At 38.4% G+C, this 27881-nt stretch overlaps 3 protein-coding genes across 6 annotated transcripts in view; 2 read left to right on the forward strand and 1 right to left on the reverse strand.

The window, feature by feature from the left end:
- The window catches only part of khdrbs2 (KH domain containing, RNA binding, signal transduction associated 2), a 96708-nt gene extending 91227 nt beyond the window's left edge, over nucleotides 1-5481 (reverse strand). For all 4 annotated transcript variants that reach the window (XR_009784336.1, XR_009784338.1, XR_009784337.1 and 1 more), the window contains exon 1: nucleotides 5092-5481. Coding sequence is in view for 1 of the 4 variants with exons in the window: in XM_061744586.1 (XP_061600570.1) it covers nucleotides 5092-5182 (91 nt within the window). In the remaining 3 variants the exon portion in view is untranslated. The remainder of the gene's footprint in view (nucleotides 1-5091) is intronic.
- An 8180-nt stretch (nucleotides 5482-13661) lies between these two features.
- si:dkey-103j14.5 (isoaspartyl peptidase/L-asparaginase) lies at nucleotides 13662-17020 on the forward strand. The gene is made up of 6 exons (XM_061745240.1): nucleotides 13662-13853; nucleotides 14615-14757; nucleotides 14915-15078; nucleotides 15350-15468; nucleotides 15601-15711; nucleotides 15933-17020. The coding sequence occupies exons 1-6, from the start codon at nucleotides 13667-13669 to the stop codon at nucleotides 16133-16135; spliced, it is 927 nt and encodes a 308-aa protein (XP_061601224.1). The 5' UTR covers nucleotides 13662-13666; the 3' UTR covers nucleotides 16136-17020.
- A 6127-nt stretch (nucleotides 17021-23147) lies between these two features.
- On the forward strand, nucleotides 23148-27527 carry LOC133463496 (isoaspartyl peptidase/L-asparaginase-like). Its single transcript, XM_061745060.1, has 7 exons — nucleotides 23148-23204; nucleotides 24083-24278; nucleotides 25003-25145; nucleotides 25377-25540; nucleotides 25922-26040; nucleotides 26174-26284; nucleotides 26509-27527. The coding sequence occupies exons 2-7, from the start codon at nucleotides 24092-24094 to the stop codon at nucleotides 26709-26711; spliced, it is 927 nt and encodes a 308-aa protein (XP_061601044.1). The 5' UTR covers nucleotides 23148-23204; nucleotides 24083-24091; the 3' UTR covers nucleotides 26712-27527.
- The last annotated feature ends 354 nt before the right edge of the window (nucleotides 27528-27881 follow it).

The raw sequence follows: 27881 nt of genomic DNA on the forward strand, positions 1-27881 counted from the left end.
AAATGGCCACCCTCTTTGAGTCTGCTTCTACTGGATTTTTCTTTCTGTTAAAAGGGAGTTTCTTCCCCTGCGACGCCATGTCCACATGTGTTAAGGTCAAAGTGAGAGACTTTATAGAAGAGAAGATATGATCTATTGATTTTGTTCGCGAGACAACCTTTTGAGAACTGTCATTTAAATGCTGGATCGTAATTGGACTGAAAACAGACTGGCTTGAACTGTAACTGCTCATTAATTTGACTTTTCTACTGACTACTTCCTGTGAAAGGTACCTTGATACAACATTTATTATGTTGTTAAACAAATGCTTAAACATTGTGATGTGTGGAGAACACGTGTTAAATTATGTGATATTATTACCAAGTGTTGCTCGGCCCACCTGCCTAATTCTTACTGTATTCCCTCTGTACACAGATTTGCCAATAGCCATTTTTTCCTAGAGTAAATATGGTGCCTGCTTTCTATACACACCGTTGTGCCTTGGAGTAGACAATTATTATTATTATTGACTTTACTATTTTTTTTTAATTTATGGGTTTGTTGTTATTATATACGTATATTTTGGAGTGAATAATTATGTTGTTGTTTTTCTATTGTATAATGGGTACAGATGTTGTATGCAGCTAAAAAAAGGAAAAAAGAAAGAAGAAAATGTATGTGGTGTATTGTTGTTGAAACTAAATAAAAATTAAGTTCCAAAAAAAAATTATGTGATATTTTATCCAGTGTTGCGTGATTTTTTTTTTCTTTTTCTGACATAAAAACGTTGTGAACTCACGACTCTCAGAGTAATTTGTCAGTGTAAGAAATTTTAAGTTTGTGTCGAATTCCTGTGGCTCATTCAAAACCTTGGAGTTCGTTTTATCTAGGATTTGTCCTTTAATTCTCACATAAAGCAAGTTTCTAGGACTACCATCTTTCATGTTTTAGTGCCAAAATTAGGGACATTCTGTCTCGGAGTGATACAGAAAAACGAGTCAGTGCATTTGCTACTTCGTGATTGGACTACAACAATTCTTTACTATAATTCTGTCCCTAAATTACGCTGAAAAGCCTCCAGCGCCTCCAAAAAGGCTGGGGCGAGAGTTCTGATGAGGATTAACAGGAAAGCATAGAAACCATATTTCTCCAGTCTTAGCTTTCTAAATTCATAATTATATTCATATTCTCATGAAGGCCCAAAAGGTCAACTTCATTGTATCTTGAAGATGCAGTCATAGTTGTACACTTTCACAACACAGCACTTCACGTAGGCTCACTTTTCCTTGCATTTGCAGAAGTAGAACGGGAAGCAGAGCCTTTTATTATTATTTTATTAAGTTAACAGACGTATCTTTTTGTAGAGTTTATCTTGTGAGTCAGGAGACTGCTCCATTCCTTTAGATATGCTGATATAAAACGAGATCACTTTCAAAACCATTCTATTAGTGCATAATGTTTTTACCAAAATACATTTTGCAGTATTCAGTGCACAAACAAATGCTCAATCTGCAGTATGCAAGAAATACAATAATGTGCGACTTCTGGGAACACTTTGAGCGTGCAAGTCGGCAACTAACTCACATCATCCTGTAGCATAATTACTTTAACAGTGACACATTGCTTACTAACAAAAGACCGGTATACAGTACATACACTCTATGGCTCTATATGCACGGTATGTGTTATGTGGTTGAGTTGAGCTGAATAGAATTGAATGGAATCAAGTCCAGAATGAGATACTCAGAATCTCGATATTACAGTTTTTGATTCCGAAATGATTCACTTAAGATGTGGACTGAAGTGCTATGAGTTTATACAAAATAGCATTTCACAAAAGAAGCTCAAAAGAAGTAGTTTAAATTGTAGTAAAAATATATAACCCAGTCTCTCCTAACAGTTGAAAAAATAGGAATTTGAACATGAAGGGAAAATACAACAGTAAGCTCAAAAGCCAAGGTTTTTCTTGTGATGTCACTCTGCTGTTTTTTTGTTTTTATTCTTTGTGTTGGTCTTAATTCATTGAGACTCAGTACGATTTGTGTGGATTCTCACTGTGGTGTATGTGCACTTGAGATGGCTTTTCAGATATGATGGGGTTAGTGATCAGTAGAAGTTCTGATGCAATAAATATAATATATGAATGAATACAAAAATACACATACACACACACATATACTCTTCTTTTGATTTTTCTTTCTAAACAGCTGATACTTGTCTCTTTGTCCATCAGATTCTTTCTCCCGCCCCGTATGCTGGTTTTCATACCTGGCACGTAAGCGAGTCTTACAAAGAAAACCTATGGGATCCATTAAAGGCTTCCCTTTCTTGTTAGTGACTTCCACCATCTTTTGAAAATCACTACACTCTTCCTCAGTAAGTTGAAACGGAAAACAAAACAACTATCTGGCTTATCTGTCAGTCTGAACAGTCATTAGCCTCACTGTCTCCACTGACATCAACCGCCTGTGCTGGTAGAGGGTGGAGAAACGCTCAGCAATAAAAATTAGCAAGTTAAATTCATTGTACGCAACAGAAATTTTTCAAATTGTCATTTTCAGTTTAACTCAGAATGGAGCTTTCTCCTCGTCTTCATGAGTGAACGATCTGAACCCAGCCTTAGTTTACAGCCAGAAAGGAGCTTCAATCCAAACTGTTTTAAATCTGCTCAAAGAAAGACAAATGATTTCAGAAGGGACGTGATTTATTACAAACAGTAATAATTCTTTCATAAATATGGAGATGTTAAATAAGACCATAGTAAATCCATGTTTTGCAGTTTATTATGCATGATTTGAATAATGAAGGATTAAATGCCTTTCTATGCAGTGATAAATAGCTGTGAATCCATAAATCTGTGAGAGCAGTTTATCTCGCTGTCCGCAGTTATGCAAGCTTTGGCATTTTCCATGGGCAAAGACTAACAAAAGGAGATGAAATCATGATGATCAATTCATGTCCAGGCTGCATTTTCCAGTATTCTCAAAGCTGATGTAAGACAACTGGCTGACTGCCCTGACTGTTAGATATTTTGGAAGATGCATATGACCAAGGTTTCTGTGGTTATCTTGTTTATTGGAGTCTTTCAGGTAAATGTTGTTCATGCCACTTAATGAAAGCCATTGCTGTTAATTATATGCAATTTATTTATGTGTTAATTTGTACTGTGCACTGCACATGACAGTCTCACATCACCCACTAATTTACAAAATCCGCTTTAACTGACAGAAACGGATATATTAACGGGAAAACTGTCAGCGTGTGAACTTATACATAGCACTATTTTAATATGTTAACTGGCGCATGCTTTAGTTTGTATTCTGGCTAAACGCAACAGCCCTGAGTGGATGGAGAAAAGAGTACTGTGTGACAGATGATCCCGTGTGCCCCCTGTAGCGACAAGAGCGGCACTGTCAGGTGCCTCATCAACACATTTCAACTGCAACGCTCAGGGGGACAGAGCTCCAGAGCTCAAACACCCTGTCCATTTGCAGCGCATTAATCTCAGAACAGCGTGTGTTCAGGTTTTTTTCTGAAGTTAAAAACAGTATGAATTTAATGCTTTATGTGGGAACAATCTTAAGAAATCACTTCCATCAACTGATCACATGAAAGTTAATGTTATAAGAGTATATGAACAGTGTATCTGTATTTCATGAATGTACATGTCCTGTAAAGGACGTTTCATCAATTATAACACAGCAAAGATTTTTAGGTTTTGTTTTTTACATCTGAGCTTGTATATTTTCACCACATCTGACCACATCAAGGAATGATGAAAGTATATCCATTACTATCCGTCCATCCATCCATTTTCTACCGCTTATCCGTTACCGGGTCGTAGTCTTAACAGAGATGCCCAGACTTCCCTCACCCCACACACCCCAGCAGAGAGACACAGTCTCTCCAGCGTGTCCTGGGTCTTCCCAGGGGTCTCCTCCCGCTGAGACGTGCCTGGCTGGAACACCTCTCTAGGAAGGCGTCCAGGAGGCATACGATACAGATGCCCAATCCATTATTGTATTCAGCACAATTACACATAGCTGTAACCTATTACTGGAGCTCCACCTGCCAGGTGTATTTAGGATCAGAGAAACTGATTTAGAGAACTGCAGACGTAACATCAGCGGAGTGAATTTGCACAGATGAGTTCTTGTGGTTCCTTTAAGCTGATAGTTTCATTTTAACATATTTTTGTGAATGAAACCAAGACAGAAAACTAGTTTTTTCCTGTAATCTTGACAACATTTCTCCAACATGCTGGTAAGTGATAGAAGAAGTAGCCTGCAATGATGACAAGAATAATGTTTGACTATCTTAACGTGCCTGTCTAATAACGTTTTCCAACGAGCAGATTCCTGTATCTGTCCTGTGTGTATGAATTCAATAGATATTTTTTCTAAAAACCCCTAATTTAAAAAAGATGTTCCAGAAAACACATACAAAAGTCACCATCGCTTCAGAAAAACCCTGCAGTGATGTTGTACATACTGAAGTTTTGTTTTGTTGTTGCGTTTTGCAGATCAGAGCCGGCCTACTGCCCTGATCCGTTGCAGTTTTTCTTGGTCTAACAAAAGAAATTACTGAGAAGATTCATAAACTTAATCAGAATCTCAATGTTTACACAGATCTGCTGGATGGAGAACAGCTGGCAGTTTGCTGCATTTGTCAGAGGATTAACGGCACATCTTAAACCCACTCCATCACACAATTAAGGTGATTATTCCTCTCACTGTGCTTGTCCTGCTGCCAGGTAGAAGTGCTCCATGAGGTTTTTCAGTTCATTTTCTGCCAGCCAGTGCCTTGCACTGGAGAACAGGCGCTTTAGAGTACGAATGTGGAGATTCTTTGACTCTAAACACACTTTACTTTCTGTGCTCAAAGCATTTATTTTTTTCACAAAGTTCTGCTGTGCAGCCAAAAAGAAAAGTGAATGCAAGACATAATGAATTCACTCCCATCCAGCAAGCAAAGTCAAGGGTGACATGTGGAAGTGAAGTCTCTCCACTTCCCCAAAACTGAATTCAATGGTGCTTGCAGAAAAATTGAGCATGGTCAATATCTCTAGTCAAGCCTGTAACCTTCAGTAAACCAAAGAAAGATCCGACGTACCTTCTGCAAGCAGGCGCACCGCATGCACAAAGGAGGGGTCCAAACTGTTCTTCTCGGCCACCAGTTCAGGTAAGCTCTTCTCTGGATGCATGATGACCAAGTCGGACCTCTTCACCGACGGAGCAGGTGAGACGACAGGACTGCCGAGCGGGCAACTGATACGCAACTATAAATCTTCTCGCTCCTGTTGTTTTGTTGGCCGCTGTCTGTCTGTCCGCGCGTCGGTCTTTTACGCAGAACAACAACAGAAACCCCACAGAAGAAAGAGAAATGGACACGTCCAGGGTCTCGGAAATACCTGACTGGAGGATGAACTGTGAGTCAGAGGTGTGAGCGCATCTCCAGCGCTGCTGCTGCCTGTGGTCGGCCCGCTGCCAGACTGGTAGGAGCGCTGCTCCTCCCCGCACTCAGCCGCAGCTGATGGGATGAAGGAGTTCCCTCCTAAAGCCTCATTTATGCTTCCGCGTTAAAACGACGCAGAGCCTACACCGTAGGCTCTGCGTCGGTGTAACGCGGGACCATAAATTACCGCAAGTCAATGAGTCCTGCGCACATTTCCTTTGTATATGGGAAATGGTCTTCATGAATTCCCCAAAATAATACAATCTTGCTGTTTTTAACTAGTTGGCAAGTTATGTTTGGGTGTCTAATAAAAGAGTTAATAAAATGTTATTCATGTCATGCTAAAGCCAACATCTTACTAATTAAAGTGAGTCGAGTACATCCAAATTGTCAGAGGTGGACAGAGTACTCGACCCCAGTACTTGAGTAAGAGTACAAATACTACTGGTCAAAATTTACTCTGTTACAAGTAAAAGTAGCTCAGTCAAAATATTACTCGAGTAAGAGTAGAAAAGTACTTGCTTTTAAAGGTACTTAAGTATCCAAAAGCAAATGCTTTTAAATTTACTTTAAGTAAAAGTAAGAGTAAGAGTAAATTTCTTATTTTCCACATCAGTAAATTACTATATTTTTTCTAAATTAATTGTTGCAGCTCTGTCTTGACTTGCGGCTCTGTCTTGACAAACGCAGGCTACTTTGGCGGTATCGTTTTGAGGAGGCTTGACGTATTTCCGCTTTCCGTACATCCCAGTGGAGAGCGTGCACTGTGATAGGTCTCCTCCTTTGACAAAAACAGCTTGTGTCCAATAGGATTTTAGGGAAGAAGAAAAAAGAGCAGACCTGAAAGTAACGAGTACTTTTCAACCTTCCTAGAAATTTACTCGAGTAAAAGTATAAATATTTGTCTTGGAAATGTATTCAAGTAAGAGTAATAAGTACCAAAGAAATCTAATACTCAAGTAAAGTACAAATCCTCTGGATATGTACTTAAGTACAGTACTCAAGTAAATTTACTCCATTACTGTCCACCACTGCAAATTGTGATGAGCGATGAACGGGCCCTCGCACTCATAACCCCCCCACCACCACCACCACACACACACACACACACACACACACCGGTTTCCCCCCACATTCCTAGGTCAATAATACTATAAAAAGTGCCTTTGCTGTTCACATACAAGTCAACTTATCATCATAAGCATATCAGAAATGACACCATCCACGACTCTCTATGTCAAACCATTCAAAAGTTATGGCAGAAAATAGGAACTATGAAATATCGACCAATCAGAAGAAGGGGCGCAGCCAATTGACACCAATGAAGGTTAAGGACTCTAAACCAAATCCAATGACACCATCCACGACTCTTTATGTGAAAACCATTCAAAAGTTATGGCAGAAAATAGGAACTATCAAATATCGACCAATCAGAAGAAGGAGCGGGGCTAATTTGCACCAATTATGTTCAAGGACTCAAAACCGAGTCAGATGACAGCACTCATGACTCTTTTTGTCAAACCATTCAAAGGTTATGGCAGAACTATCAAATATCGACCAATCAGATGAAGGGTGGGCGCGCTTTTTGACGTCTAGCGTCGCCACGGTAAAGCTTTTGACTGAGAAAAGTAATGTGATTCGTCGCAGTATTGAGACGCACATTTTGATGTATAACACACCTGGATGCACGTTACGGTTCGGGCGAAGAAGCGGCCGAAGAAAATGGCATTAATTGCGCCAAAATTACACGATTAATTCAAAATGGCCGACTTCCTGTTTGGTTTCGGCCATGGCGCCAAGAGACTTTTCTTTAAGTTGTGACATGATACAGGTGTGTACCGATTTTCGTGCATGTACGTCAAACCGTATTGTGGGGCTTGCGTGCAAAATTTGGTGACTTTTGGGGCACGTTTAGGGGGGCAAAAAGGCCAACATTTCGTCAGAAAAATAAAAACGAGAAAAACGAGGATAAAAATAAGAACGAGGAAAACAATTCCTACAGATACAATAGGGCCTTCGCACTGTAAGTGCTCGGGCCCTAAAAATTGAAACAGAAAAAAAGGATTGTGTATACACGCACACACACAAACAGACACCGGCAAACACACACACACACACACACACACACACACACACGCACGCACGCACACACGCGCACACACACACACACACACACACACACACACACACACACACACACACACACACACACACGCACACACAAAACAGTTGAAAGTCAAAAGTTTTAGAACAACTTGTTTCCAATTTGTTATTGGGATTTACAGTATGCATGGTCTCATAGCTCTCTGAAATGAAAGTATAAAAGATGAAAAACTGACTTTGAATAAACCAAAAAGAAATAATGTAATCAATTTATGAACCAAAATGTATTCTAAACTTTTGACTGATCAAAGTAGTCATCTTTTGCCAGGATACCAGCTGAATAAACTCATTCGTTGACAATTTCCCCAATGGAAGTCAAAGATTCTTCAAATAGTTCTTCCCAACCCATTAATGTGTGACACCTGTAAGTTACTTTTGTTTCACTCTTCTGTCCAATTTATCCCAAATCAGCTTGATAGGGTTAAAGTCCACAAACTGAGCTAGTCACTTGATCTTTTTTTTAAGCTTACTATCTTGTTCTTTTTTCCTACAGACCTAACATAACTTGGATGGATGTTAGGGGTCATAATCCTGCTGCAGGATGAACCCCGACCAACTAGGCGAATACCAGAGGGTCGGCATAGTGCTGCAAAATGCAATCATGATGTTGGGCCAGGATGGATCTCACTCTGGGCAAGTCCCAGCCCTGATCTAGCAAAACCGCCAGACCACCATGCTTCCTCCTCCATGTTTGACAGTCGATGTCTCCTATCATTCTGAAATACATTGTTTTTCAGTTTTAGGTAACCTTACACCTTTTTGGTTTGTCATGAAATCTTTCTGCTCCTCTATTTTGTTAAAACATTTCATACTTTTTCCTGTAATATCCCTCGGTTGTTTTGGAACATAGTTTGTCTTGGGTGGGAAAAAAATAAAGATCCTGAAACTTTAATTCTAATAAAGTGAGATCATCCCCTGCTTTTCCTCCATTTATTGCTGAATGAACATGAACTGAGAGAATGTTTTTTGTTACCAGGTTTGAATTACAGATTAGAAAAGTGTGTTATTGTGTCCAGTGGTGTCACTTCTAAGGAATGACTGCAACAGTGTTTGTGTCTCATGTAACATTTGTCTCTGCTATGAGTCATGACATTCACATGTATCTAAAAGTCATATTCAGCAACCACGTAGACCACTTTCCTCAAAAACAAGTGTTATTTCAGCAGATGAGGCTGGTGAATGAACAACTGTAGCTCCACTTGACCCACAAAGTCATAGAAACTTACGGCGGCTGCAGACACCAGTGTTTCAGCAGTGTGAAGTTATTCATTTCGTCAAATCTTTTATTCTCCTCTAAGAAGGTGAGTGATTTATTCTTCAAATGTACAATATTAAAACTATGTACTCTAGAGAGATACAATCATATTTGATTGGATTATTTGAACTATTCTTTGGTGCATTAGGGACTTAAGCTTGTTTAAAAAACGTGAAACAAAATTTAGACTTAAAAGTTTGCTACAGTTGCATTTACTTCAGTGATAATAAATGTAATTGTTGGCCCCGGGAACACTGAAGACGTGCTGGTACACAGATAATCTGGGAAAGGCTTTTGTGAACAATTGATAAGCTACGGCGTGGATGTTCAGAGATGTATGAATGAAGGCTAAAGTAACATTGAACTTATAAATGTCTCAAACAACATAACACATCTTATTATTATACACTAAATCAGCACTAAACTTTTCTAAAATGCCAATCATTTCTTGAATGAATCAGTGACAAAGATTCACTTCACTGTTCTGCTACTATTTCAGGATCAGCTCCCTTATCTTTGAAAGGAGAAGCGACTTTATTTTTCTGCTTGAGAGCCCAAAACAATGGAGGAGGCCATTGTTGGCCAGCATTCTCTCACCATTTCATGCTCACTGGACCTTCACTGATTTGATTTCCTTCAGTAAAATGATTTATGTCAACGATGATAATAAGCATCCTGCTGTTGCTGTGGCAATTAACAGCAATGATGACTGTGTTTGTTAACGCGTTTTAATGTGTGCCTCTGTAGTGTGTTTGTAAGTTTCTTCAAAAAAAGACATCAAAAAACAAAAAAAGAGATAGATAGAGGTAGATAGAAAGTCAACAGACATAAACACTGACATTTCACTTCCTCAACATTAATGCAAGAATACAAATAAAATGTAGAAGGAAAGGATTCTGTGAACATCAAAGTTGTGCAGAGACATTTTGTTGGTCAGATCTATTGTCTTGACATATATTTGGGATACATTTGGGATGGATTCTTAAAATATGTTTACATTTGTTAGACTCTGCATTCAGCAGGTTCTTACAGCTCTCTACTGGTCAAAGTTAAGTGTTACAGATTTCAGAAAAACAAATTTGATGCTTCAAATACTGAATTCTTCCTCCATATGGTGACTGAATAAGACAAGACACTCTAAAAGGTGGTTCAAGTTGTTTTTTCTACTTGACAGCCCAAAACAACAGATTAGGCTGTCGTTGGTCTGCTTTCTTTCAGCATTTCATGCCGATTACAGCTTCACTGATTTGAATTCTGTCAATAAAATGACTGATATTGAAAATGATAAACATCTTACTGTTGCTGTAGCCATTAACAGTAATGATGATTGTGTTTGTTGATGAATTATAATGTCTGTTCCTGGATTGTGTTTCACAGTTTGTTGTGTTATTGTTTGTTTGTTTTTAAGGCAGATAGAATGCTTACAGACATTTTTACTGTCCTCTGTATCATGAGCTGCGTCAAAAATTATTTGATAGATGTAAGAATCTGGATTTGATGTGGGTAAGCGATACTGAGAGACTCAAATGGATTTTTGATCATAAAGTATTTGCACTTGCTGACTATTTGGAGAAAGCGTGGGATAAACGAAGAAAAGTAACATATATTTAAAAATATCCATTCTGGTTTTTGATTTATTTATTTATTTTTGTTTTTCCGGTGTACATTGTGCAGCTCCCAATTAAGTGTGTGTGATATTGTGTATTTGATGATTTTCTGTTTCTGGTGTCTTATAATCCCTTAAAGGGATGGGTCTTCGGACATGACACAAAAATAAAAATTCATTCATTCATTCATTCATTCATACAGATATAAAAGTACAGTATATACTTCTTTACCGTGATTTAAAAAAAGAAAGAATTGTGGATAGGAGAGTTGTGCATAGATAATATTTGGGATAGCTGTTTAAAATGCGTTTACATTTGTTAGACTCTGCATTCAGCAGGATCTTACAGCTCTCTACTGGTCAAAGTTAAGTGTTACAGATTTCAGAGAAACATTGGATGCTTCAAATAGTGAAGTTGTTGATCAAGTAATCACCTTTAATTTATTATCCAGAAGTTCTAATGCCCACCCTTAATTTAAATGCTTTTGTTTATTCTTTTTTTATTCTACTTATTGTTTTGTTAATGGAGAGAGGAGCATGGTTGCTTGGGGGTTAGCACTGTTGCCTCTGGCTGGAAGGTTCCCGCTTCACATCCCAGCTGGGGCCAGTCTGAGTGACGTTTCCATGGTGATCCATACTGGATGGGTTTCCTCCGGGTGCTCCGGTTTCCTGTCAATAAGACGGTGTGGGTGTTCATTGATATGGGGTCCTGTCCACATAGGGTTGCCACCCGTCCCGCAAAATACGGAATTGTCCTTTATTTGAGAAAAAAATGTTGCGTCCCGTATTGAACTAATGCGGGACACGATTTGTACCGTATTTTCCTTAAATTTTACACCATATTCTAGTTGAATTATTGAAATAAATTAACTTTTACACCATATTCTAGTTGAATTATTGAAATAAGTTAACTTTTACACCATATTCTAGTTGAATTATTGAAAAAAATTAACTTTTACACCATATTCTAGTTGAATTATTGAAATAAATTAACTTTTACACCATATTCTAGTTGAATTATTGAAATAAGTTAACTTTTACACCATATTCTAGTTGAATTATTGAAATAAATTAACTTTTACACCATATTCTAGTTGAATTATTGAAATAAATTAACTTTTACACCATATTCTTCACCTGTAGGCTATATTCTACATCTGGGCTGATGTGGACATACGTAGCATAGGAGGCTATTTCAGTTGCTATGTGGTTGTCTGTCTGTACAGTCCTGCAAGTTCAATGCTATTAAAGCACTTTAAACTTTAAATCAAAGCATTTTGTTTTTTCATATAAAATAAACACATTTTTATTCAGTTTAGAAGTTTTGGGGCTTTTTTTTTGGCTCCTGCGCTGCTGAAATCGGGGCGTCCCTTATTTCTATTTCTGAAAGGTGGCAACCCCATGTCCACAGTACACGCCTGCCTTCAAAGACACTTGGGTTAGCCCCATGATGCTGAAGAGGAAAACAGGTGTAGATGATGGATGTGCGTCTTGACCCATCTTTAGTAGAATATGTGGAGAATTTAAACATTTTAAATTAAATAAAAGAAAAATTGTGACAATTTCTGTTAAACAACTAGATACTTTTTTTCCTTTTGTGAAAAATTTAACCAAAAAAAGAATATAACTGACATTTTTAATTTCTTGGGATTTTCAAGAACACAACATATTTCAGGTGTTGTGAGAATGAATGACAATGTCATAAACTAATAAAAGCTTTACTGTCTTAACTGGTCTTGTAATGTTTTTTCAGACAGGAAATGGACAAATTAGATTCTCTCTCTCTCTCTCTCTCTCTCTCTCTCTCTCTCTCTCTCTATATATATATATATATATATATATATATATATATATATATATATATATATATATATATATACTAATTGGGCCCTGAGCAAGGCCCCTAACCCTAAATGTTCCCCGACGCCAGAATAAAAGCAGCCCACTGCTACTAGTCTAACTAGTGATGGGTTAAAAAGCAGAGGACAAATTTCAGTGTGTTATCATGTATACTGAAGAATAAAGTGATTATATTATGTTTGGCACTTTTTTTGTATGTATTTTTTTTACATTAAAGTTTGCATTTGGATTTAAGAATATGCGTCGACATGTATCACTAACATGATCAAATTTCCTTCTCATATCTGTTACCAATCTGTGTTCAACATGGCTAGTTAAAATTGGAGGTGGTTTTATTTTGAAAGGTCAAGTCGGAAGTGTTCTATTGTGAATGACATCAAACTTGTCGGGTATTCCTCCATTCATCACACTGGAGTCTCATCTGAGGTTCTGCGGGCACAAACTCAGCCGTGTCCAGGTCACGTGGCAGATCAATACTCCACTGAGAACAAGTGTGAAACCGTCAAAGGTAGGAAAAACCCCACTATGACAATGAAACTACTTTTATTTTCAACCAGATGAAGGAAAAGGATAACAGACAGGTGTTTGCTTTTTTCCCCTCAAAAATAGTGTTACTATCAGGAACTAGTTTCGTTTTAATAAAATACTGCGCAATAAAGAAAAAAAAATCTAAACTATCAATCTAGAATTACATTAATAAAAGACAACTAAGAAAATGTTGTTGTTTTTTTATGAATACAATTTTAGTCTGTGTATAAATGCATAAAGTAAATCAGGCAAGCAGAGAGTATTTGATCAATTTTTTTAAGACAATAACAAGTGGATTATTCAAACATCTGGCAAATATGTTTGAATTAAATTTGATGTAAATGGTAGACAGAAAGTGATTTCAAATAACATAAATATTGATTGATTCATTGATTTTCATTGATTGATATTCTTTGTAGTGTATAAAAGAGTGGGTTACACATGTGGCGAACTAGCTGATAAATATCATAATATATCATTTTGATGTTGACCAGAGAATCTGCTCATGACTCAATAGTTTCACTTTCATCTTCACTCACAGATGCAAATGAATCCTCTAAAATCAGTCTAGTGGAATTATTTGACTGTTTATTTAAATATCTTTTTTGTGTTAGGTCTTGATATCTTCTTTTGTGTATTTTTTATTATATGAAGAAATTCAATATCAAATGTGAGATTTCAATTAACAGTTCTAAACCATCTTGTGTTTTTTACTAAAAGTAAAGAAAAGATTTAACATTATAATTCTCTTTGACTATGAACATTTTTTATTGAAAACATGTGAGATTCCAGTGTGTGTCTGTCCTGAACAGGAGAGGAAAATGTCCTCCGTCTTGGTGGTGCACGGTGGGGCGTGGGCCATTCCGGAGGAGCTGGCCAGGCCTTCTGTTGAAGGAGTGAAAGCTGCAGCTCGGGCCGGGTCTTCAGTGCTGAGAAGTGGAGGAAGTGCACTGGATGCTGCTGAGGCAGCTGTGAGGTCCATGGAAGATAATACAGTCTTTAATGCAGGTACACAAAATTATTCTCAATGATTTGTCTTGGTGAGACTCATTATACCATCTACAATAATTTTGTCCACTCTTGCTACATCTTAGCTCTGTAACATGTCCAAGTGACCATGTGAGGACCCCCAGGTTTTTATTTATTTAAACATGGAATAACTCACTAATAATTACTTAATTTGCATGTAATCTTCTTAATTTTAGAGACAAATGCCTCCTATTTTGCTCAGAAACAAATCTGATTAAAACTGAAACCGAAAGTACTTTCATCCTTCCACAATACCTTTTGTTCTCCAAACAATCAGCACACTGACTCGATCTGACTCGCTGCAAAATATGCCCTCATGTGTGGGTTGTTTATCAGAGGTTTATTTGATTTATGGTAACATTCTCAACAAGATCACATGATGTCTCCTGAGGACATGGATCGTGGACGTGGATCATGGGGAGAGAAAAAAAAATTGTAATAAAGCCTTTTTTTAAAGTTACCTGAGAGGATTATCCGTCTTTGTCAAGCACTTCACTCTCGAGGCTGATTTATGGTTCCGCGTTACACCAACGCAGAGCCTACGGCGTAGGGTACGTGACTACGCCGTACCCTACGCCGTAGGCTCTGCGTCGATTTAACGCAGAACTATAATTCATGCTTCAGAGATCCAGATCTGTTCCGCGCTCATGTTCAACAAACAAAACTGAACTCTTGTAGTTTTTTACCTCAACGGACAAAAAGAAAGTGAAAATACAAGTAGAAGTTGTCTTTCTCTCCAGGACACGGAGCAACACTGAACGCTGAAGGAAAAGTGGAGCTGGATGCAATTATCATGGATGGGAAAACTCTTGCGGCTGGTGCGGTTTCTGCAGTAAAAAACATTGCCAACCCCGTGTCACTGGCACGCGCAGTGATGGAGAAGGTCTTTCACATTTCTACTCATTCTCTTATGGATCATTTTATTCATTTGTTTTTGTGATAAAATGTTATGTCAAATTGCCAAATAACTATTCAAAAAAGAATTTGAATTTGATCAATAATAGTGTGTATTTTCTATCTCTTGTTTCCTTGCATTACAGACTTCCCACGTAATGTTGACAGATACAGGTGCAAACCTGTTTGCAGAGAGCATCGGTATCAGGACAGTTCCTGCTGACAAACTGGTGTCTAAGTTTGAGAAGAAAGAATGGGAGATGAATAAAAAGTTTGCTACTGGAGTAATGGAAGACTTCAGCATTCAGTGGTGTGTATCTGCACCGTTGGATGTATTTGATCTAATGTGTTCCCAATTAAACTATATTCTAACTATAAACTATATTCAGGCGGTTGTTAATAATATGCTATCACAAATATATCTTGATGACTTTTATGTTTCATGAAAAAGAGAGTGAGCAAACGATTGTATTTGCAGTTCAGACATATGATGTCTTTTACTTATTTGACACATATTTAAGGATCTGTTTAGCCCCACTTTATATTGTTTTATATGAGTGTTATCCATTTTGTATCCACAGGGCCCATGATACTGTTGGTGCAGTAGCTTTGGACTCTTCTGGTAATGTTGCATGTGCAACATCAACTGGAGGAATTAGGAATAAAATGGTTGGCAGAGTAGGAGACTCTCCAGTCATTGGTATGACTTAATTTACTGATGAAAAACAGGTTTTCTAATCAAGTTAAAACAGACATACATTTCTCACAAATTACAAAATTTATAAACTGCAGCTAACCCTTGTTTATGTTCTTTGTTGTAAAAAAAAAAAAGGCTGTGGAGGATACGCAGACAATTCTCTTGGTGCGGTATCTTGTACCGGCCACGGAGAATCTATCCTCAAAGTCACGTTGGCCAGACTCATCCTCTCACACGTGGAGCAAGGTAACGTATGACACACTCAAACTGTATAAAAACAACTCACTGTAAAGTAATGAAATCTGATGTTTTCAGGGCTGTTTTTTTATTCTATATTTTATTACATGATTATTAAAACAAAGAACAGTTAACGAGTGAAGGAGAACTTCTTCTGTTTGATGTTATGGAGAGAATCCCCAACACGGGTCCTTCACATGTTTTGGGTAACATTTCCTCTTCTTTCACAGGTAAGTCTGTTGCAGATGCCTCAAAGTTGGCTCTGAAGTACATGGGCGACCGTGTCCAAGGTGGAGGAGGAGCAGTTGTAGTTTCTCCGTCGGGGCAGTGGGCTGCCACATTTACCACACAGCGCATGGCTTGGGCTGCTGTGGAACGTGATGAGCTGTGGTACGGATTAGAGCAAAATGAAAGACTGAAAGACCAATTGTAGACTACCAGTAACTCTTACTGAACATTAATTACATTTCAAAGACATTTATTAAAGCTTCAGCCACTCAGCTTATATCAGTGAGGTGTCATCTTATATCCATAGTCTTGATTGTAGCTAAATCAGAGCAGATGTTCTTCTCTTGCCTCATGTTTAATATACAAAGCATGAATTTAGTGAAATGAAGATAACTGAAGATGAGGATTTAGTCCTTGAGTCGGCCTTGGGAATAATCAGTCCATATATGTGACTAGATATGCTGAAGGCCTCTCAGTTCACCTGTTGAAGTGTCCTTGAGCAAGCGACTTAACCCCACACTGCCTCAGATGCGTTCATCGGGTGTGTGATTGTGTGTGCGTGGTAAAAAAAGCAATGCCAAGACAAAGAAAAGTTCTGTATAAATACAGTCTATTTATTTATTAGCCAGTACATCAATGAAACACTATATGAATGTTTGTTATTGTAACAAAACAAAATGTAAACAGCATGCCATGCACAATAAGCTTTTGCCCCTTCCTGGGCTTTGCACACATCACAAGAACAACTTCCTTTTCTTGACACGAGGGGATCTCAGTGGAGACGGTTCTCCTGCGTACAGTAGTTCCTCAGTGGTAGAACAAGCTGTTACAAGAGCAGAGCTGTTCCTCTCCGTGCCCAAGGGCTCTGGAAAACTGCTCTTCCAGGAGAACCTCCTGTCGGTAAACTGGGTTCTCTCTTGAACTTATTAACGCGCACTTGAATGCCGTCTTAATGGCACTAATTTGAAATCTGTATTAACTACATTGACTTAACAATTTGCCATGTTTACTGTACCTTGATTGTTTTTCTCCATTGCAAGTCACTTTGGCTGCCAAATGTCACGTACTGTAACGAAAAAATATGTTATTTCTCAGATTTGTTGCACTGTTAGTTTGTGCTAATGTTGTCTGTAGTTGCTTCTGACTGTATTGTAACTTTGAATTAAACATTGTTAACATATCAAAGAATCTGTTTTGTTGTTTTTTTTCATCTGAGCCTTTTTCTCATGTCTGACTGTAATAAAACAAAAAATGAATTTGTATCTTTTCAAGTATTCAACACAACAACACATCTTACCCCACCTGCCATGTGTTTTTAGAATCATCGAGAATCTGCTTTACAGGTTACATCTCTTGAGTGAATTTGCTTTGATAGCTTGTGTTTCCTTTAAGCTGGTATTTCATTTTAACAGGTTCTTGTGACTGATATTAGGTATTACGTATTAGGACATGCTTAACTGAACCTGAATGTCCCTAGTTGGACACACATTAACAGAGGCATTCAGTTTCAGCCCAGATAGTCAACTAGTGGTTTACTTATTAAACTGAGGTGTTAATAGGTTTTTCCACAGCAATGTCCAAAAAATTTACCAAATAGCAAATTCCTGTACTGGTCCAGTAAAACAGCAACAAAAACAAAAATGATTTCATAAGAAGACAGTAACATAACCAAAATCAAAAAGGTTTCTCATAAAACCCATACAAATGTTATCAACATTTCAGAAAATACTATATTCCAGTGATCTTGTGCATATTGAATTGTTTGGTTGTTTTTTTAGTATGTTGTGTTTTGGAGCTCAGACCCAGCCTGCTGCTGTGATTCTTCATGAGGTTTTTCAGTTCACTTTCAGCCTGCCAGTGCTTCAAGGGGTTTCGAGTAGTAATGTGAGGATTCTTTGACTTTAAGCACACTCTTTCTGTTCTCGAAGCATTTCTTCACAAAGTTCCCTCTGTTTCTGACAGTACTTTATGGAGACCAAAAACAGAATCCCACTGAGAAAAACACCAAACAAAAACCAGTCGTGAAGGATCTTAGAAGGCCTTAAGAAAAAAACATGACGGGGTGCCGAGAGGGGAGCTATGGCATTGTATGAGAAAGTCTGGAATAGCAGTGAGTATGTTAGAGTGGTGCAGGACATGTATGGGAGCTGGAAGACAGTGTGCTGTAGGTGTCATCCAGAAATTCAAGGTGGAGGTGGGACTGCATCAAGGATCGGCTCTGAGCCCCTCCTCGTCCACTCTGGTCTTGGACAGGCTGACAGGGTTGAGGTTGGACAGGAACCTCCATGTACTGTGATGTTTAGAATATAGTTATTTTATTGTCATTCACAACATATATCAAAAATGCACATTAAAATGAACTGTTGGTGCATTGGCACGTCATTGGACTCAATATCAAATATTTAGAGGAAAAGATAAATAGGAACTACAGTGAATATCTTGGAGGGATGATGAGGTTAGAACAGCTAGGATGGAGTCCTAGTGGAAGTCCAAACAGGAGATTTGTGACTGTAGAAAGAGGACATGAAGTTAGTTGATGTGAGTAAAGATGAACCCTTAAAGGGAACAGCTGAAAGGATTATTACCAAGTGGTGTCTTAGAAACACACACACACACACACACACACACACACACACACACACACACACACACACACACACACACACACACACACACACACACACACACACACACACACACACACACACACACACACACACACACACACACACACACACACACACACATTTTTAATTGCTTGGTAACACAAATAGCTAATCAGCCAAACATGGCAGCAACCCAATGCATGTACATGTTTGGCATGTGCAAATGGTCAAGAAGACACTCTAGATTTCAACTAAGCATCAGAAAGGGGAAAAACTGCCTTTTAGGTGAAATTCAACCTGACAAGGTTGTTGGTATAGAGATGGATGATCAAGGCTTTGTTGAAGCTTTCACAACTGTTAAAAAAACGTTTCATTACTGCTGTCTTCACTGAAGTGCTCGAGTACGACATCTAGTGGTCAATCAAATGAATTGCACCTTAGACATATTTATCCTTCAACTCCAACCGGTTTCTACATTATAGCGTTCTTATTTTGCATATCTGATGGTACCCATTTGTTCAGTTAAATTTTGTGTTATAAAACATTTCAAGGGTGCTGTGACATTGATGAGATGTGCTCTACATAAACACACTGAAGTAATTTTCACAGGGGACTGGTGCAAATACACATTATAGTATGGATTTTGAGTATATTATGTCCATATCTTATCCAAAGTTAGGAATCAGACTACCTATGTAACTATGTCTTTATCTTTTTCAATTATATGTCTTTATCTAGATTTAAAGGGCTACACATCATTAAAGAGCTTTAAATGTTTGCGATTACATGACCAAACCACGCCACAGCACATTGGGCTGTGGGATACTATGTGTGTGTGTCAGAGAACCATCACTCGCTGCTGGTGCCAGACAGGCTGGTCTAAGGAACTTTCTCAGAAACATCTTCTGAGGTTTTCCCACACAACAATCTCTTTACAGATAATGGTTTGAAAACCTGGTTGATATCAGAGTTCAGATGAGAATGGGTTTTCTGGTTCAAGCTGACACGATGGCAACAGTAACTCAAATAAGCTATCCTTACAACCAAGGTATGTCAAATACTGTCTCTGAATGCACAACATGTCAAACCTTGAAGTGGATGGACTACAGCAGCAGAGGACTGCGCCGGGTACCACTCAACTGAGAACAGGAAACTGAAGCTACAGTTCATACAGACCTAGTTTCACTAAACTATTGTCTCTGCTATTTCTGGATTTCTCTGTGGGTGCTTAGGCCTTCCCTGCAGCCTCAGCAGTGCAGCCACCTACAGCACCAGTAAAGTCTCACAGCCCCCATTCAGTGGTCTTACTGAAGAATGTATGATGTTGCGCATATGAGAAGCCTTTCACTAAAGAGATTCCCTGGATCAATAAGTGTCGTCAGCTGGTCGAGGTGAGAACAGGGAGAAAGCTGGTGGGCACTTTGGCAACTGGGAGAGCAGGCTTGGAATACTTCCCAAAGACCCAGGAAAGGAGAGACGACAGCTATTCCAGGAAGAGGTCCGAGTGGGTGTGGAGGAGGAGCAAGTGAGCAGGATAGGACTCAGGGAGAGGGAAGCATGAACAAAGCAGAAGAGCATTTAACAGCACAAAATCACATGGACAAACATCATGAACACAGACCTCTATTTGATTCCCTGTATGCAACACCTGCTAGGTAGGTAGCTGCATAACGGCTCTTTCAGAAGGTCACTATTGCTGGCACTGGGACCAGTGCTCAAGGCAGTGGCGGAAAGCATATCCAGCACCATCAACTCTAGCAAACACGTTAACAAAAAGGTCAGCTCTCCTCCACAAAGACTCTGTCCTGGAGCTGCACGCTGGGAAAGCAGCTGAAGTTCCCTTGGTACACTGCCAGAACTTTACTTTAGCCAAACATAATCACCACTGAGGCAACAAAACAACTGATTATACTTGAAGTCACAGTGCCCTGGGTAGAGGGAATGGAAGAAGCAAATGATAAGAAATGTGAAGAGTAGCTGGAGCTGTTGAAATGCTGGGAGATGAGCTGAAAGATTAACTACAAACCGATAGAGGTGGGATGTAGACGTGTTGCAGACTATTCACTCAAAGTCTTCAACCAAGTGGGCCTGAGTTCAAATGTTCAAAGCTGCAGAGATGGTCACAAGGTTTTTGTGGATAAAGGGCTTATCTGGGGGCAGATGTATAGTTTTCTGCTTGAAAGCCCAAAACAATGGGCCAGGCCGTTGTTGACCCATACTCTTTCAGCATTTCATGCTTAAGGCGCGTTTCCACAAGCAGGAGTTCAGGGTAAATCTGCCGGACAGGAAGCTCTACAGCAGTGATTCCCAACCTGTGGGCCATGGCCCCCTGGTGGGCCGCGGAGATATTGCAAGTGGGCCGCCAAATCATTTCCAAAAAAGTTTGATATTTTTTTCGGGGTTTTAAATGTTAAAACTCAGTTATGTGTAAAATGATATTGAAAATGTTTAAATACCATTTTCATTATTTTGTTTTGTTTTCCTTCAAGTATTAGACATGTGACAAGCAAATGAGCGATAGGAACTTTTGTTGTTATCGGTCGGACCACTTTGCAGCGGGACTGCATTGCACTTGACTTATTTACGTTTGATGCTGATAGCTGAAACTGGAGTATAAAGATGGATAGCTGGCTAGCAACAGGGGGAATTAAAAAGTTTGGAGGTGAGCCGCGAACATTTTTGAGACGTAAAAGTGGGCCCTGAGTTGGAAAAGGTTGGGAACCACTGCTCTACAGGGCCGACCGTCTCCACGGCCCCTTCACCAGACGTGTTTCCGCCACACTGTAGTACCACACAAGAACCTTTGACTGAAAAAATAGCGCTGCCGACCCCCAGGTGGCGGTAATGTGCATTTCTGGCCTTTGTAAACAGCCAGCAGAAAAAGAAAGAGAAAAAGAAAAGTAAACAACGGATGCCACTTGCTTCTCTTTTTAAACATACACTGTCGTAGTGATTGAGATTAAAAGAAGCCGTCCTCCGGACCTCTATGTTGGTGTAATATGACAGCAAGACCTGAACAGACTCATCTTGCCCATTCATCGTTTTTTTTCATGTAATCTCCAACTTCATCAACTGCACTCCTAGCAAAATGGTTAAACGATTTGTGGTCACATGATTCAAGTTCACCTGAGAGGGCTGAACGTAATTTCCTGCTTTTAGAGTACACAATCTGCAGAGACCGCCCACCAGGTAGCCCCTCTCACCCGAAAGACCGGCGTCTCCTATTACAGGGCTGTTTTTTGGCCCGTAAAGATTCCTGAAGGCCTTTACAGGGCCGTTCCTGGTAATCGAAACAGGTGCAAACGGCCCGGCCCCGAAAAATCTACTCCTAGTGGAAATGCACCTTTACTTGATCTTCTTTGATTTGATTTATGTTGATAATAAAAACTTAGCATCCTATTGTTGCTGTGACCATTAACAGTAATGGTGATTGTGTTTGTCAGTGGGTTTTAATGTATGCTCATATAGTGTGTTGTAAGTGTTTTTTGTTTGTTTGTTTTTTAATTAAAGGAGATATAATATACTGATCTTTAAGTAGACCTGTTTTTGTCTATCCATTTATTATTATTATTTCTATTGTTTTGTTTCAATGCTGAGAAGAGCATGGTAGTTTAGTGGTTAGCACAGATGCCTTTCTAAGGGGAGTTTGAATGCTGCCTCAGATGGGTGCTCTGGTTTACTGTGAAGAGTTTTGAAGGAAAAAAATTGTAAAACTTTGAGCCTGTTCTGCTGCACAACTAGGGACTGCTATATAATTCGAGGCTGCTGTACAATTATAGACTGCTATACAACTAGGGACTGCTATACAATTAGAGGCTGCTTGAGACATTTTTTCATGGAACAAAACAAAGACTTGAATGTTTCACTTCTTGTGATTTTCAAAATCAGAGCATCTTTCAAATGTTATGACAAGGAATAACAACATGATAAAATAATAACAGCTGTCTCAACTTTTTTGGAATGTTTTGCAGACCTGAAATGCACTAAAAACATGAAATAAAGTGACAAGAAATGACAAGAATATCATGAAATTTCTTGGGCTCACACTGCCTAAAGAAATCCAAGACTATATGAATAACAAAGTTACTGTATTTAATTTTTATTTGTATTTGTTGTATTGAGCCAACTTTCTTTTCATATAAATATGAAATATAAACACTATAAAAAGTAGTTTGCTGTTTGCTGGCTCATGAAAGAATCAAACACACAAGAAGGTCTAGCACGCACAAAACGTGTGAATGATTTCCGTCATGTTTCACATTTACTTGATTAAATTGAATGTGTATTACAGCCACACTTATATTGAGAGAAATATCCACTTCTGCAAGTAGTATGTGACATGTGCACACAGGAGCTACATCGGGAAAATATGGTCACTTTCTGTTTCACTTTCGTTTACATTAAAGTTTGCATTGCATTTGAATTCACGAGTAGATATTGGTATGTATGAGTAAGGTGCCGACAATAACATGATGACATTTCATTCTCCTCAGGACAATTAAACATTATTTTATTTTGAAAGCCTGTCGGAAGTCTTCCGTGTTTGTGACATCAGACTTGTTGACAGTGTACTGTACACCAGTGCAGGCTCGTTTCACGGCACAAACTCAGGTCACGTGGCATCGGCAGACCATTACTCCACTGAGAACAAGTGTGAAACCATCAAAGGTAGGAAAAACCCCACTATGACAATGAAACTACTTTTATTTTCAACCGGATGAACGAAATGTGTTTTAGATATCTGTTTACTGATTTCCCCAAAAAGTGACAGGTGATCAAGCAAAGTTTCGATCTACTCACTTGACAAAAAAAAAATATCAACAAAAAAACAATCAAGAAGAGTTAATTCAAATTGCCAAAAGGCAAGCTGTTTTGAGTAAATCCTTTTTTCCAGATAAAATTATAGTCGGTGTTTATTTCATTATTAATCACCCATAACATGTTTGACCTTTAGACACAAACAATTTTATAATTAATACTAAAGTTTAGTATTAATTATTAAAAAATAATAATTATAAAAAAAACATCTAAATCAGTTTAGTAACTAAACTGATTTAGATGTTGTTTTTTTAATTGAAATTAAATGGAAAAAGTATAAAGAAAATGATTTAGTCATACTGATTTTTTTTTCCTTTGTAATGTTTTTGCCTAAATATAAAAAAGTGTATCAAAGATTGTGCTGCACAGCTCGACTACAGCTGATACATTTAATGGTAAAAAAAAAAAAATCATCATTGATCGGAGTACCTGCTCATGAATCAGAAGTTTCACTTGCACTAAGACTCAGATGCAATGAGTCATCTATACTCAATGGATTCATTTTAACAGTTTTTTGTTTTGTTTTTTTTTTAATTCTTTTTTGCATCTTGAATTCTACTTTTTCACAAATTCCTTATTTAGAAAAAATCCATATAGCAGTTCTATAACATCAAATGTATGCTTTAGGAAAATAAAGTAAAAAAATCTGACATTATTCTTCATTTTGGCTTTTTAAAATATTTTCAGCTGAAATGTGTATGATTCCAGTGTGTGTCTGTCCTGAACAGAAAAGGAAAATGTCCTCCGTCTTGGTGGTGCACGGTGGGGCGTGGGCCATTCCGGAGGAGCTGGCCAGGCCTTCTGTTGAAGGAGTGAAAGCTGCAGCTCGGGCCGGGTCTTCAGTGCTGAGAAGTGGAGGAAGTGCACTGGATGCTGTTGAGGCAGCTGTGAGGGCCATGGAAGATAATACAGTCTTTAATGCAGGTACACAAAATTATTCTCAATGATTTGTCTCGCTGAGACTCATTAAACCTGTAAGGATTTTGCCCACTCTTGCTACATCTTAGACCCCCCGGTTTTTATTCAGTTAAACACATAATAACTCACTAATAATTATTTTATTTCCATTTAGTCTTCTAAATTTTAGGGGCAAATTGCCCCCTGGTCTGCTCGAACAGGGTTAGAACTGAAACAATAGGCTATCTTTTGTCAATTACTCCACCCAGCTTCCTACTGAGCAGAATTCAAGCAACCTCAAGGAGAGAAAGAACCAAATAAAATTGGCAAAAGAATATGTTTTAAAGTGCCCATCTTGGTCCTGATCTGTTATACACCGATATTTAGTCCGCATTTTAATTCTTAATAAAGTGGTGTTCCCTGTTACTGAGGAGCATTTTATCCTTTAACAACATTTCTATCTTTCATTATTATGATGGTTCTGGTTCCCGGCTTTGGAAACTCTCAGCTCCATGGAGTTGCGGTAGTAATTTTGTCTGATGTCAGGCAGAAGTGTTTTCGCTTTGAAATATCACTTCCATGTCCACTGCAATAAATCCTCGCAGGATCCAAAGTACACTTAAGATCTTTTAACTAAAACTATGCAGTGAGCAGAGAGACGGACTTGGAGGGTACAGTCAAACTTAATCTCTGTTGTAGTTTTTTACCTCTGGAGACAAAAAGTATAAGTAGAAGTTGTCTTTCTCTCCAGGACATGGAGCAACACTGAACGCTGATGGAAAAGTGGAGCTGGATGCAATTATCATGGATGGGAAAACTCTTGCGTCTGGTGCGGTGTCTTCAGTAAAGAACATTGCCAACCCTGTGTCACTGGCACGCGCAGTGATGGAGAAGGTCTTTTATATTTCTTCTTTAGCTGATTTGAACCATTTTATTCATTGGTTTTATAAATATCTATTTTTTTTTTCAATAATTACTATGTAAATGATTTAAACTGAATTTGAATGTGTAACTTATGATGTAGCTACCCTTCCCTTAAGGGAGGGGCATAGCCAAAATGGGATTAATTTTATCATCAATAATGGCATATATTTTCTATCTCTTCTATCTTTCCTTACATTTCAGACTTCCCACGTGATGTTGACAGATACAGGTGCAAACCTTTTTGCAGAGAGCATCGGTATCAGGACAGTTCCTGCTGACGAACTGGTGTCCGACTTTGAGAAGAAAGAATGGGAAAAGCATAAGAATTATGTTACGGGAGTAATCGAAGATTTCAGCTTTCAGAGGTGTTTACCTGCCCTGTTGGATCTGATTTTATCCTGTCTGATTTCAACTTCACTTTAAAAAGTCCGGCGTCGTTCCAACATGAATAGCAAAGTGAGAAAATAACTTAGAAGTTACATCATGTAAATCCCTAAAATCTTATCAAATAACACTTATTTGATCCAATTTGTTCACAATAAAACTAGATGCAGGTGGTTATTAATAATATGCTATCACAAATATATTTTGATGACTTTTATGCTTCATGAAAAAGAGAATCTGAGCAAACAATTGTATTTGCGGCTCAGACGTTTTCTGTCTTACTTATTTGACACATATTTAAGGATCTGTTTAGCCCCATTTTATATTGTTTTATATGACTGTTATCCATTTTGTATCCACAGGGACCATGATACTGTTGGTGCAGTAGCTTTGGACTCTTCTGGTAATGTTGCATGTGCAACATCAACTGGAGGAATTAGGAATAAAATGGTTGGCAGAGTAGGAGACTCTCCAGTCATTGGTATGACTTCATTTACTAATGAAAAACATGTTTTCTAATCAAGTTAAAACAGACATACATTTCTCACAAATTACTAAATGTATAAACTGCAGCTAACCCTTGTTTATGTTCTTTGTTGTAAAAAAAAAAAAAGGCTGTGGAGGATACGCAGACAATTCACTTGGTGCGGTATCTTGTACCGGCCACGGAGAATCTATCCTCAAAGTCACGTTGGCCAGACTCATCCTCTCACACGTGGAGCAAGGTAACGTATGACACACTCAAACTGTATAAAAACAACTCACAGTAAAGTCAGATTAAATCTGATGTTTTTAGGGCTGTTTTTTTTATTCTATATTTTATTACATGATTATTAAAACAAAGAACAGCTAACGAGTGAAGGAGAACTTCTTCTGTTTGATGTTATGGAGAGAATCCCCAACACGGGTCCTTCACATGTTTTGGGTAACTTTTCCTCTTCTTTCACAGGTAAGTCCATTGCAGATGCCTCAAAGTTGGCTCTGAAGTACATGAGCGACCGTGTCCAAGGTGGAGGAGGAGCAGTTGTAGTTTCTCCGTCGGGGCAGTGGGCTGCCACATTTACCACACAGCGCATGGCTTGGGCTGCTGTGGAACGTGATGAGCTGTGGTACGGATTAGAGCAAAATGAAAGACTGAAAGACCAATTGTAGACTACCAGTAACTGTTAGTGCACACGTATGAATTGTTTATGGCTTGTAATGTAAAGCACTTTGAGCACTCAAGATGACTAGAAAGGTTTTGTATAAATAGAATCCACTTAAAATGTAACTGTCACATGTACGTATGTTATTGCAAAAAGCAATTAAAAATTTTAACAATATACTAAAATATGTTATTTTGTTATTTGTTGGCCTGTAATTTTGCACAGGTATGTTATGATGGCTAGTTTGTTCTGGCTACATTGCAACTTTGATTATATGTATTTAAAAATACTTATCCACTTTTGTTTATGCTATTTTAAGCTGGACTTATCTTTTCAATCATTTAAACTTGATAATTTTAATAATTGTGGGTTTTTAGTTATAAAAAGCCATTTAACCTGAACTGATTGAACCACACTTGTTTTTTCCACCACACGTTTGTTCCACTGGTTTTCACAAGACAATGTTGTTCAAAGTTGATGTTGTTACATAACTTTAAAGCACCTCTTGCAAAATGGGCTCTGGTTGGGGGCTGTCAGTGTAACAATAGCCTCTTTCATGACCTTCCGATTCGTTTTGCCAACAGTACTGGTAGTCTTGTGTCATCTTTTGAAACAATGGCTGCTCACAGACAAGTGTATACAAACTTGAATCGGCCCTGACTTCCCCAAAAGGAGCTGACTAGAATGCTCTGCATGCTTCATTTAAAACTGGAGACCACAGGAATGTTTTATGGCATTTAAACTATACCTCTGATTGTATTATTCTTCTAGACTGAACAGATATTTGTATCCATTTATCCAAGTAAAGTTTCTGGAAATAAAATTGACTATATATATATAGTATAAATGGACATCTGTGCTGAGTTTGGATTCCTGCTGTGATGCAGCACTGAAAGAGAATGAGAAAAACAAAGCTAAGCTTATGTGAGATGTCAAACTCCTGAGAAACAAGGAGCAATGAAAAAAACCAAACCAGGAAATTTGTGGAGAATGGAGAGTGGAATGGAGAGATTAATATTTTGATTAATTTGAAAATCCCAGCAGAGGGTATAAGGAGTAAAGAGTATATAAAGAGTGCGTGAAAACACGAGAAGTACCAGGGGCTGGAGGAACAACTGAACGATATGCCGTTGGAGTTGGAGGACTCAAGAGCGGTCCTAGTGATCTCTACGGCTTT

The sequence above is a fragment of the Cololabis saira genome, chromosome 17, assembly GCF_033807715.1.
Source record: "Cololabis saira isolate AMF1-May2022 chromosome 17, fColSai1.1, whole genome shotgun sequence".
Taxonomy (NCBI): domain Eukaryota; kingdom Metazoa; phylum Chordata; class Actinopteri; order Beloniformes; family Belonidae; genus Cololabis; species Cololabis saira.

Coding starts and splice junctions, on each gene's coding strand:
- si:dkey-103j14.5 (XM_061745240.1), top strand. CDS start 13,667: ATGTCCTCCGTCTTGGTGGTGCACGGTGGGGCGTGGGCCATTCCGGAG. Junction 14,758..14,914: donor CACGCGCAGTGATGGAGAAG/GTCTTTCACATT, acceptor CTTGCATTACAG/ACTTCCCACGTAATGTTGAC. Junction 15,079..15,349: donor GAAGACTTCAGCATTCAGTG/GTGTGTATCTGC, acceptor TTGTATCCACAG/GGCCCATGATACTGTTGGTG.
- LOC133463496 (XM_061745060.1), top strand. CDS start 24,092: ATGTCCTCCGTCTTGGTGGTGCACGGTGGGGCGTGGGCCATTCCGGAG. Junction 24,279..25,002: donor TAATACAGTCTTTAATGCAG/GTACACAAAATT, acceptor CTTTCTCTCCAG/GACATGGAGCAACACTGAAC. Junction 26,041..26,173: donor AGGAGACTCTCCAGTCATTG/GTATGACTTCAT, acceptor AAAAAAAAAAAG/GCTGTGGAGGATACGCAGAC.